This window comes from Hibiscus syriacus, unplaced genomic scaffold (genome assembly GCF_006381635.1).
Source record: "Hibiscus syriacus cultivar Baekdansim isolate YM2019G1 unplaced genomic scaffold, ASM638163v2 tig00111272_pilon, whole genome shotgun sequence".
Classification (NCBI taxonomy): Eukaryota; Viridiplantae; Streptophyta; class Magnoliopsida; order Malvales; family Malvaceae; genus Hibiscus; species Hibiscus syriacus.
The window spans coordinates 587,310-599,610 of NW_024063039.1; the positions used below are offsets into that span (position 1 = coordinate 587,310).

Here is a 12,301-nt window from a genome sequence, read left to right on the forward strand (position 1 = left end):
AAATAATTCTTTATAATTAAAGTATCATTTTTGCAATATTTAATTGTCAAGAGATTCATTTGTATACTTTACCCGGTTATCCTAAATAATTTAAGTCCTTGGTGATTATATGATGGATTTTTTTCAAATAAATATTGTATCGACAACTTAATTAATGTTTTCGAGTAAATAATTATCATTACTATAAATGATTTTTAAAATTAATAATTGAGTCCTACATATATGTATTTATTATTTAACCTTAGTTGAATTACTGTTGGAATTAATTAAATATATACTAATTCGATTCTTAATTAGACGCGTTAATTAAATTCTTAATTAGACGCGTGTATATTTATTATTAATTAGAAACATGTATATTTATTCTTAATTAGACACGTGTATATTTATTATTTAAATGTAATAATTTATTTATTTACAATCCAATACCAATAAAATACATAAAAGGAAAATTTCTCTATCGGGAAATAAAAGAACACAACGGATCTTAAACCCAATCTGAAGCCATGGTATACAGTCACCCACAGGTGAGTAACAGCCAAAGCCCTTCGGTGGATAATGCGATAAAAACCCGCTCTTACTCCTCTTTTTCCGCCATTACTTCTTATCCCAGGCAAAGAAAATGGCTTCAACATCCTCTCTAGTATCACTACCAAATCTCACGAGACTCTCCCTCAAACCTCAATCAAAACAACCCTTTCTCCAAACCCTCCAACCTAATCTGCCCAGAAAGCTCACATTGAGTTCACGTCCAAGAAAACTGAGGTTGTTTGTTGCGGCAGAGGAGAGAACCTCAACGGTGGCCTCCCCTTCTTCCGAGGCCGAAAGGCGCCTTTACATTGGCAACATACCCAGAAATGTGAACAATGACCAGTTGAAAAAGATTGTCCAGGAACACGGCGCTGTTGAGAAGGCGGAGGTACTTCCTTTGTTTTTTTACCTGTAATTTCACTTAATAATTTTAAGTATGAAAAGCGAAAATGCATTGTGTATGGAAGTAATTTTGCCTTTATATGTTCTTTTCTTTAGGTGATGTATGATAAGTACTCTGGAAGGAGCCGCCGGTTTGCTTTTGTTACAATGAAAACAGTGGAGGAAGCAAATGTGGCAATTGAGAAACTAAACGGAACTGTAAGCTCCAAATCATATACTCATGTTGATAGTTATTTAAGCAAAGGTTATACCAGTGACAAAAAAAATTATAGGTTTCAAAACAAAATATCATTAGAAAAAAAATCATACGATAATTTGAATTTTTTTAGACTAACCACGCCAGCGCCCCTGGGTGATATCATTGTTCTAAAAATGGTGAGAGGAATCACAAATAATGTTGGTATTCTGGTTTTCATGGTGATTTTCTTTTCTTTGCAGGAAATAGGAGGGCGGGAGATCAAGGTAAACATCACTGAAAAGCCTATTGCGCTAGTGGATTTGTCTGCCCTTCAGGCAGAAGACTCCCAGTTTGTTGACAGTCCGCACAAAGTTTATGTGGGAAACCTTGCCAAGACAGTAACTTCGGATACACTGAAGAACTTCTTTTCTGAGAAAGGGAAGGTAATGAGCGCCAAGGTTTCCCGAGTCCCGAGGACCTCCAAATCAGGGGGATTCGGGTTTGTATCATTCTCTTCGGAAGAGGAAGTCGAAGCTTCCATCTCGTTTTTTAACAATGCCGTAAGTTGTTCTCTACTTTTGCCTTGTTTCTGCGAGTGTGTGTTTATGTTCATGAAATCTTATTCTTGCTTTCCTATTGGCATTAGGAGTAAGGAGATATTTATTGCCGACAGCTTTAGAATAAGATGCCTTTTACTCTTGTATATCCATTCTGTTGTGCATTTGTCTGCTGGTTATCGGCTGGACATGTGTATGGAGATATGATCCCAAAAAAAAAATCCTCCAAATATGACAATCTTGGGAAAAAATTGAACACATATGTGTCGGATATGTGACACGTCCGAGTAACATAGATTGTGAATTCCTTTCAATTATCCTACGTTTTTGTTCCCTTTGATATTTACAACCTTGGATGTTATATTTATATTCATATTCATATATGCTACACAGCTACAGGCTCTTTATTTCTTACGGTTTATACAGTTTTCTTGAATTACTCTGGAGCTATGGGGATATGACCTTAAAAGATCATCCAAAAGCAGTGAAGAACTTAAAGAAATCCGATCATACTCGTTGTTCGTATCAGATACTCATGGTTAATGTGAATATGTAAGTAATAGTGATATAAGGGTTGGCTTTTGCAGGTGTTGGAGGGGCAACAAATTCGTGTAAACAAGGCATAAAATGGGGTGCAACTCCATTTGAGATCCAAATCTGAGCTTGTTAGAGGTTGTTGGAAGCTGCAGCTTAGTTGTGATGAACACATTTCCCAAATTGGTGCATCTTATTATTTTGTAATTTCCCCCCTAAACCTTATGCTCTGGTTCCCCCACTTACGCTTTTTGGCAAAATGAATTTATGTGATTCAATAAAGTTATCATATGGTCATTGCTAATTATTCATAGTTTTAAAATAATTACTACTCATTTTATCAAAGTAGATCTTTATTTATAATTTATATTAAGGGTTCGTTTGCTTCACAGAAAACAGATTACGTAAAATGAATTATGTTTCTTAGAAAATATTTTCTGAAAATCATCTTACGGTGTTTGAATGATGTTGTGTAATTCATTTTCTACTGGTTGATAAATTTTTTAAAAATTATTTATTATAAACGTCAAATACTATGAATAATATTATTTATTAAAATAATAATAATATTATTTTTAAAATATTAGAATAATTTATTCAATATTATTTGTCATATTATTATTAAAATATTATGTCTATAATTTTATAAATAAAAATATTATGATTATTGTGTTTTATTAAAATAAAATTATCATAAATTATATTAAATTTTTATGAAAATATTAATATTATTATAATATTAAAATAATAATATTGTATTATATTTTAAACAATATATATTAAATATTCAACAATTCAATAATATTATTTTTATTAAATTATTAAATAATATTAATTTTATTAATAATAAATTATATATTATTAAAATAAAAGTATTATATTATACATTATAATAATTTAATTATAGCAATAAAATATGATATTATATTATTAAAAATATCAATAAATATATTTTAATAATTAATATTTTTATTAAAATGATATTAAAGTAATATATTAATATTACATATATAAAATAATAATATTTTGAGTGTTTATGATTTGAAGTAAAAAATTTCGTAAAATGACTTACGGAAAATTAGATGATAAGTCATTTTCCAGAAAATACAAAGGAAATTCAGTTGACCAGAAAAATAAATTACATTGACCATCTATTTTCCTCTAACCAAACATTAGAAAATGAGAAAATATTTTTCAGAAAATTAATTACACCCTAATAATTAGTTTGAATATTTTTAAATTAGAATAAATTCAACCCTCACGTGATAAAATATTACTTAAATAATTGAATTATTTGAGATAAAATTTCCAATTGTCGAAACTTGAAATCTAACTCAATTAAATGGGTTAATTGCATTACATGTCCTTAAAGTATGGCATTCATTTTAAATTGGTCCCTAAACTTTTAAATATTCCAATGTTAAGACTTGGATCCACCTAATATAAATACCAAATATGATCATAAATTCTTGAAACTACTACCGAATCCATTAATCTGTAAAACAATGAAATTGTTTTTTCCTACAAAAAGCAAGATATCATCCATCATCACCAAAGAAAAAGGCTGGACAAATCCTAGGCATATTAATGCTTGGAAAATCCTTTTCTACTTATGCTGGTAGTGACTGGTTATAAGTGTGGGCTTTACACGGTATTTTGATGGATCTTTTACAAATTTTGAATTGTATTGGCTCATTGATGTATAATAACTGGAATATGGAGTCAATGGTTGCCTAAAATTTTATAATTAAGTTTTCTTTCTTTAATTCTTAATCTATTCTTACCCTTCCAGCCCTAAGCGACTAAGTACGCTTGAACCATCTAGGAGTTTGATCTGTATGCATAACTCTGCGTTTTGCCCTATCACCCTAGTTTCTTATAAAAGCATCATTAACATATAGTTTTCTCCGTAGTTACCTTTCAACATAGCTGAGGCCTTAATTCTTTTTTTGTTGTTGTTGCTAATATTTGCTCCTTTTGCAGGTACTTTCACCCTGTCTAACCTTGGGATGTTTGGAGTGGATCGGTTTGATGCCATTCTGCCACCTGGAACAGTAAGTTTGTTTTTTAATTATTAATATTTTCTCCTTTGTAGTATGTTCTGCCCTAGTCCCAGAGAACATGGCAGTTGGTGCTTCTCAGCCTACTGTCGTAGCTTGCAAGGATGGCCGTATTAGCATGGAGAACCAGGTGCAGGTAATGAAATTCCTTTTGTCTATAACGATGAGCTGCCTTGATGTATCTATTCCTAACAAAATTAGAGAAGAACTTGTCCCCGTCTCTTATAAAACAATTATGTTTGAATAGTCGCCGGCACTTACTGCTGAACTTTAAAACTTTGCAGGTAAATGTTACGGCAGATCATCGAGTTATCTACGGTGCTGATCTGGCTGCATTCTTGCAAACCCTGGCTAAGATTGCTGAGGATCCTAAAGATCTTACCTTCTAGTCAGATGTTCCTTTCGAACAGTGACGTCGTTATCGCCATATTTGCTCCCGAGGTTCATGCTCTTCAAATCACTCATATACTCGGTGTTGAATCACACTTGACATACATAATGTAGGTGTTTCAGTTGAGAATTTACCCAGGTCAATGGTTATTCAACTTTACCGGGTTCCATTTCTTTTACGGCATCTCATTTATGTTAATTTGACTGTTGCATCAATAAAGTTCATGTTTGTTTTCTGGTTTTATCACTTCTTTAATGCATACCTGTAACTCATAGTGGAGTCCGACTATCGTATTTTTAGCTGAAAAAAGTATTACTAAGCAATGCAACGGGCCAGGTTCAATTTCTAACGACCAATGCCAACAACAGACTTAACCACTCTGTTGTTCGTTCACCATTTTATTATTTTTGAATGAATTTTTTTACAGACGGAAATTAAATTAAATTCTTAAAACTAAAGTAAATTAAGAATAAGATCACGTGTCAAATAATAACTAGATGACGAGCAATTAAAAATCGCTGCGTTTTTAGAATATGTTAATTTTAACCATCACAGGTGGAAAAAAAGAAAAAAAATTCTTTCTTTATATTAATCCGGGTTAAGTACATGATATGATCTATTCAAATATAATTCTTTGGCATGTTTGGTAATGCTGTCTAAAAACACTTTTAGCTAAAAAGCTCGTTTTGATCGCAAAACTAATGTCAAGCTGGTAAAAATTGGGGAAAATGTGGCGAAAATGTTTATTTCAAACCTACCGCAAAAGCTAAAAATTCTAACTTTTTCATTCCAACTTTAGGTTTTGAAGTAAATTTATATTTTTACCCCGGTTAATACATGAGCTCCACTTAATTATATATTTATATTTTATTTTAATAATTTTATACAAACATCCTTAAAAATAATTTTTTCTTTTAATTATTTATTTAAAAATAAATAAAATTCATGATTTATATATCAAAATATTAATAGTGAGTTATATAAAATACATTTTTATTATAATTATATTATATTATTTTTATTTTTATATTTTTATTCTAGTTTAAATTGATATAATTCATATATAAGTATAAATATAATTTAAATGTTATATTTTTAATTTTCAACATAATGCTTATAATGTACATTTTATCTTTTCAAACTCAGTTTTTAACAACGACCTCAAACAGTTAAATTTTAAACCGCACTTTTAAACAACAATTTTAAGAGTTCGTTTAAAGGCCACTTTTCAGAAGCAATGTCAAACTGACTCTTAATCATTTGAGATTGAATGCTCATACTGCTAATATTTATGATGCTTGAACTAGAAACCTCAAAAATAACAACAATTCATTTATCACCGAAATCATTTGGTTCGTACTAGAAAAGAAAAATTAAATTCTTCAAATGAAAGAAATGAAGAACAAAGTCGCGTGTCAAGTAATGATTGGATGATCTTTTTTTCAAAGGTAATTGCTCGATCCTAAAAGAATAATAGAAAAAATATTAATAATTTATTTCAACTATTTTAAAATAATTAAATATTTATTTTAAAGTAAGCTTAAATATATTATGAAAACACAAATTAACTTTGCTATTCGTTTTAAAATTCCTCAAGAATCACCTATCCAACTCCGAATTATATGGAGATTGCAGAGTTATGGAATCTCGTCACGTCGGCAGGCAGAACAGTGAAAATAGTTATTAATGTGTTAATGTCTGTAAATACCTATTTTCATCCGATTTTTATTTATTTATATATATATATATTTGCAAATGTTTTTGAAATATTTATAATATATATAATTTTGAAAACGGTTTTTGGAAATATATATAACATATAGTTTTTAAAAAATATTTTGAAAATATATAATATATAGTTTTTAAAACATTTTGAAAACTCATATAATATATAGTTTTGAAATCATTATGAAAATATATATAATATATATTTTTTTTAAAACATTTTGAAAAACTTATATAATATATAGTTTTGAAATCATTTTGAAAATATACATAATATATAGTTTTTTAAAACATTTTGAAAAACTTATATAATATATAGTTTTAAAAACATTTTTTGAAAACTTATATATATAGTTTTAAAAACATTTTGGAAAACTTATATAATATTTTTTTGAAATCATTTTGAAAACAATATAATATATAGTTTTGAATTTTTTTTAAAAATATAATATATAGTTTAAAAAATATTTTTGAAATATATATTATATAGTTTATTTTATAATAGTATTATTTTTGTTATTATTTATTTGTTTATTATATGTTAATTTCTTTTTTTATTTTTTATTTTCTTTTTCGGCCAGGGTCCAAATGCAGTCCATTAAGGCCGGTTTGAAGGAGATTGGCCGGCCTGATCCGGCGTGGTAAGGTTTAGGGTTTGGAAACCCTAAAATGATATCAATTAAAACGTCGCATGGAGGGAGTCAAGGGGCCCGTGGCCAACAGTCAACACCGAAATGGCCGCCGATATCCTGGGACTGACCTATCCTGGGACGACCGACCTCACAATGGCCACGAGCCCCATATTTCAGGACCAAATTTAGCCAACACCGGGGCTATAAAAAGCCCCCGGTGAGGCCGAACAGGAGACGGGAACCGAGGGGCATCATCGAGAGAACACTGCCAACGAGAGTAAACCGAGAACCCACGGGGAACACAGAACATCATAGCAACACAAACAACCAACCACATCAAGAATCAAACCAATAACATCAAAACATAACAACAAGTAAATACCAACAGTCGAACCAACCAAAAACAGAGATACAAGACGTTAAAGAAATCGAAGTAAATCAGGGAGAAGAATGGTCGTCGAAAAACGAATGGTCTCACAAAAAAGGTAAAAAACCTAAAGGTTGTTTCTTAGATCTACGCCGGTGAGGGCATTGTTTGGGTGTTTGGGCTTCGGTTTTGGTTTAAGGGTGTTGAGGAGAACGTTTTAAGGGGTTTTGATTTTTTTCGACCGCCAGAGTGACGGTCAGCGACGGTGGTCGGTTTCCCCACGGTGAGGGATTGTAGAGAGAAGGGAGAGAGAGTTCTCTCTTCCCATTTTTAGAGAGAGGGTGAAACGGGAGAAATGAAGCTTTGGGTTGAGTTTGGCCTTGGTTTGGGCCTTATATAGTACCCACGAAACGACGTAGTTTCGATGGGGGAGTGGTTCGTAATTTTGCTTAGGGATAATAGCTTTCTGAGTCCCTCATCCTTTGTGAGTTTATCTTTTGGCCACTTAATAAACTTTTGCCTTATTGCATTTTGAGCATTAATGTTTCAGAACTCACATTTTAGTCTAATTTTCATGTTTTCGTTTTTGTGTTAATATTACAATTGGATCCTCGAATTTTTTATTTATTTTTCTCTCTTTTATATTGTTTTTATTTTATTTAACATTTTTCTTTTGATATTTTTATTATTATTATTTTCCTTTTATTTATTTATTTTTTCCCTTTGATTTTTTTGTTATGTTAATATTTTTATTTTATTATTTATTTATTTATTTATATTTATATTTTTTTCCTTTGATTTATTATTTTATTATTTTTTTTGTTTTTTGTTTTTATTTATTTGTTATTTTTTTCTAACCTTTTCGACTTTTCTTTTAGAAGAATCCAACCAATCAAATGTAAGTAATTTGAATCGGAATTTTAAATTTAAATTCTTAATTTTCACAATTAAAGACAACCGACAAATTAATTGGTATTGAAAGGACAGTTCAAGTGTGTTAATCCTTCATTGACCGTAACCGACTCCCGAACCCGACATATATGGTAAAACACAGATCATGTAAGATGGTGTCCGATCTACCTAAATATCATTCTAAAATGATCGGTGGCGACTCTAACCCAATTTTCAAGTCGAAGCCCAATTTCGGGCCCAACGAAAGACGGTCGCGACAATGTCATTGGACCTCACCCAATTTGAATAAATTAGATACATAAAATAACTTCTAGTTAAGGTTGACGGGTACAATTTCATGAATTTCATATCATATCTGTTTCAATTAAGGTGGAGATAGATATAAGTTTAGTGAGTAGTGGGCGGATGTGAATGTAAAAAGTGATGATCGTCGTGGGTAGTGAGTAGGTGATGATTTTAAAACCTTACCCGTTCTACATCTGCCCACCCACTAATTCTATCACATAATTTTTGGATCATTATAAATTTAAATATAATTTTAGATACTATTCTATAAATCTACAGATTTTATTGGACATCACTTGTAATTTAACTAAATGTTGGGGCATAAAATCAATTAATCCTTGGTTTATTTCATTATGCTTCTTAACGGATCGATGTGTTTTTTAATGTTTTGTTGTGTAATATGAGGTTGGTGTCAGATGGGTATAAGCGGGTACGAAGTTTCTAGTTGAGTAGTGGATGTGTGGTGGATTTGAGAATGTACCCATGTGGGCTAGTATAAATTTAAAAATTTTATCCGTCATGAATAGTGGATAGGTGGTGGATACAAAAATATTAAATGTGTATGGGATGAAAAAAAGGTATCCGCACTCGCCACGCCCGCCTTTTGCCATCCGATAGCCAATTTAATAAATGTATTTTTTTATGTAAATAGTATTTCACTAATATAATAATTCTACAGGTGATTTACTTAAATTTTCACATAAATTCAAAAATTCTAAGATAAATATATATATTTAGTTTATCAAAATTTTCTACACAAAATCTAAATATGAAATATCACATATCCTTGAAACATATAAATATCTATAGTGTATATAGTAAGATTTGATGTTACTTGATTGGTTCTGAATCAGACCTTGCAATTCAATTCAATGAGAAGAAACATACATAGATTTCGTTGGTTGAAGGAAGTGGTTCTGCTTTGATGCGGCCATTTCTATTTCAGTCCATCTTTGCTGCCGCCTAATTTGTTCCCGGCGAGCTTCGGATTCCCGGCAATCGATTTCTCGGAGGCACTTTTCGTATAGAGTTGGATCCATTTCTTCCAACATGCTCTTCACATTCTCTGTCAATTGCTTTACACTTTTGCTCCAATGCATCTTTAGGTTGCTCTCCATGCCTTGTACCACCACCGGAAACACTTCTTCCATGGCCGCCGATGCCATCTTCACGAACTGCTCGTTGTTCCACACGTACAGGGCTCGCTCCGCTACCTGAAATCGGAGATTTTCAATGTGACACACACGAACAGATATCATCAAATTGTAATACGAAACAAAGGGCAAACAATTGGTGATCATAAGGCCTAGGGGGCTCGCCTGTGAGTTGCAGCTTTTCAAACATCTTGTAATTCGAGAGCATAAGGGTACTGCCAACGTTCGGTACTGATCAGGATCAATATTCTCGACCAGTTCTTCCAATTCTCCGATGAGTAAGACTTCTTTGTGACAATTGGTGATCGGCCAGTACCTTAGAATTCTCCGAACAATGATTCCTCCAAGTGCAGGCTCTTTCTGCACGAACTGCGCGACGCAATAGGCAAGCTGCCTATGGTAAACTTGCAGGCCCTTGCCCTTGTGCAGCGGAAGAAGCACTCTCATCAAGAAAAGCTTGTGTTCCACTTTTAACGGAACCCCGAAGCCATTGATGATGCTTCCCCATATCTCGAGCAGCTCGCCGATCCCGCAATGCCTTTCGGTTTCGAAAATGTAATGCAAAAACACATCGTTCATAGCTTCTCTCATGAAAGATCTATAGGAAGTGAATCTTGAATATATCCGATGGAAAACATTCTTCAACCCTTCTCTTTCTCGAGGATCTTCGGATTGAAAGAGGAAGAGAAGATTGCGAACGAACCGGTGATTGATGTAATCCTTGAGTTTCTTGGGGTCTACGTTAACAACAAGCCTAAGAAGAATATCATAAACAAGCTGCAGGTGAGGCCATAGAGGTGTGAAAGTCGAAAGGTCGTCCTCATCAGGCAAAGCAGAGATAACGGAAGTACTATTCGAAGGCGGAGGAAGTGGCCTGAAGAGGTTGACGGCCACCATCGATACGAGACGCGAGACGAGGTCTTCTTGCAACGGTTTCCTCGAAGATTTGAGCAAAGAGACAACTTGGATGAGCCTGAGGCGCTTGAGATCCTGCTGCGAAGGCGACTCCTGAGGGTCGGTGAAAGTGAAAACCAAGCTGCAATCAGTGATGGCCGATAGGAATTCTTCGTGTTCGTAGTCGATACCGGCACCGCCGGGACTCGAAAGGGGACTTCCGACATAAGGCTTGGAATCGAGTTCGAAGAGCTGCTTGAGAGTATTCTTCTTCTTGGGTGAGTTCCTGGGGGACTCCCTTCGAATGCCCATTGTCCCTTGCTCTGCTCTCCTCGGCCGGCTTTTGTGCTCTTAACCAGGTTAAAAAACCTCTCCTCTTCTTAGATGATGTTGTTGTTACTTTGTTGGCCCAAGGATAGTTAGCAACAAAAACAAGGCCGAAGGACAGTGATATGTTTTAGGGACAAGAAATTAACGTTGTAAAATCCGATGGAGGAAACTACTGAAATGCCGCCCATAAAGCCAAAGCCAAATGGGATTAAAAATGAATTGAAGGAATCTTATCTGTCATCAACTAGTTCATCTCTCTCATCATATGCATAGTTATAATTTTGGAGGCATTTAGCAGTAATGATGAAACAGAAAGAAGAGGACAACATCCGAAGTTAAATGGTATGGAAAGCGAGTCATGTGGCTCACCAACTCACTGCCCAAAGCAATATTTTTTGCGGTTTGGGACCATACATCAAAAACACATAGGATCTTTTACAAGATCAAAGCATGTTGGTTTGTCCTAACTGCTATTTGCTTTTGACTAACCACTCCACAATAATATATAATTGGATATATATGGGATAATGGTACAGATGACCTCTCAAGTTTATCCAATTTTCTAATGCGGTTTACATACTGTAAAACTGTGTAATTTGCAGCCGGTTCGTATAATCAAGAATGGTGATCACCGATCCGACCTGCTGTCCTTGGGGCATCAAACGCGTGATCTTTGTAATTGTAAGTATATAATTTATATATTTGCTTTCGACAAATAATAATAGTTATTATCATCTTAGTATAATAAAAGGTTTGACACATGACAAAACAATATTTTGTGTACTAGCTGTTAAACTGAAAATAAATATTTTTATTTGATCAAATCAATTGTTATTTTAAAATAAAATTGACATGTAGCCCCGTACAAAGATCTCTTGTCAAACAAAACAATAATTTAGATTCTCTTTTGAAAAAAGAAGTGAAATTATTTAAATTTTAATATTATAATTTCAAATTTCAAAATCTTTAATAAACTATTTTCAAAATATTTTTAAAAAATAAAATAATTTTAGAATTTAAAATATGAAACTAAAATATTTTTACAAGTATAAGAAAATATAAATTAATTAAAAATAAAATCACATAAAAAATATCTTATGGATCCGAGAGAAAATCAGAAATGATTTTCTGAATAATTTATTAAGAATCCAAAAAATCTAAAATAAAATACTTTTTGAGAACAAAACATTTTACAGTTTATATTTATTAATTTTGTTTTACTTGTGTCATATTATGACGCCTCGTGTCAATTTTATTTTTTAACATAAAAATAATTTATATTTTGACACCTAAAATCCTCGTGTGCCATTATATGTCGTACCCTTTTAAAAAAAACTTAAAAAAATTAA

The 12,301-nt window shown here is 32.4% G+C and overlaps 2 protein-coding genes across 2 annotated transcripts; one reads left to right on the forward strand and one right to left on the reverse strand.

Annotated features, from left to right (window-relative positions):
• Window positions 1-545: 545 nt before the first annotated feature.
• On the forward strand, window positions 546-2,331 carry LOC120157478 (30S ribosomal protein 2, chloroplastic-like). The gene is made up of 4 exons (XM_039168584.1): window positions 546-919; window positions 1,030-1,131; window positions 1,372-1,671; window positions 2,256-2,331. The coding sequence occupies exons 1-4, from the start codon at window positions 623-625 to the stop codon at window positions 2,292-2,294; spliced, it is 738 nt and encodes a 245-aa protein (XP_039024515.1). The 5' UTR covers window positions 546-622; the 3' UTR covers window positions 2,295-2,331.
• Window positions 2,332-9,401: 7,070 nt separating this feature from the next.
• LOC120157477 (serine/threonine protein phosphatase 2A 57 kDa regulatory subunit B' beta isoform-like) lies at window positions 9,402-10,949 on the reverse strand. The gene is made up of 2 exons (XM_039168583.1): window positions 9,894-10,949; window positions 9,402-9,788 (listed from the first exon to the last, which is right to left on the reverse strand). Exons 1-2 carry the CDS (start codon window positions 10,932-10,934, stop codon window positions 9,444-9,446), a joined length of 1,386 nt encoding a protein of 461 aa, XP_039024514.1. The 5' UTR covers window positions 10,935-10,949; the 3' UTR covers window positions 9,402-9,443.
• Window positions 10,950-12,301: the final 1,352 nt, after the last annotated feature.

Coding starts and splice junctions, on each gene's coding strand:
- LOC120157478 (XM_039168584.1), top strand. CDS start 623: ATGGCTTCAACATCCTCTCTAGTATCACTACCAAATCTCACGAGACTC. Junction 1,132..1,371: donor TTGAGAAACTAAACGGAACT/GTAAGCTCCAAA, acceptor TTTTCTTTGCAG/GAAATAGGAGGGCGGGAGAT. Junction 1,672..2,255: donor TCTCGTTTTTTAACAATGCC/GTAAGTTGTTCT, acceptor TGGCTTTTGCAG/GTGTTGGAGGGGCAACAAAT.
- LOC120157477 (XM_039168583.1), bottom strand. CDS start 10,934: ATGGGCATTCGAAGGGAGTCCCCCAGGAACTCACCCAAGAAGAAGAAT. Junction 9,789..9,893: donor TGAAAAGCTGCAACTCACAG/GCGAGCCCCCTA, acceptor CTCCGATTTCAG/GTAGCGGAGCGAGCCCTGTA.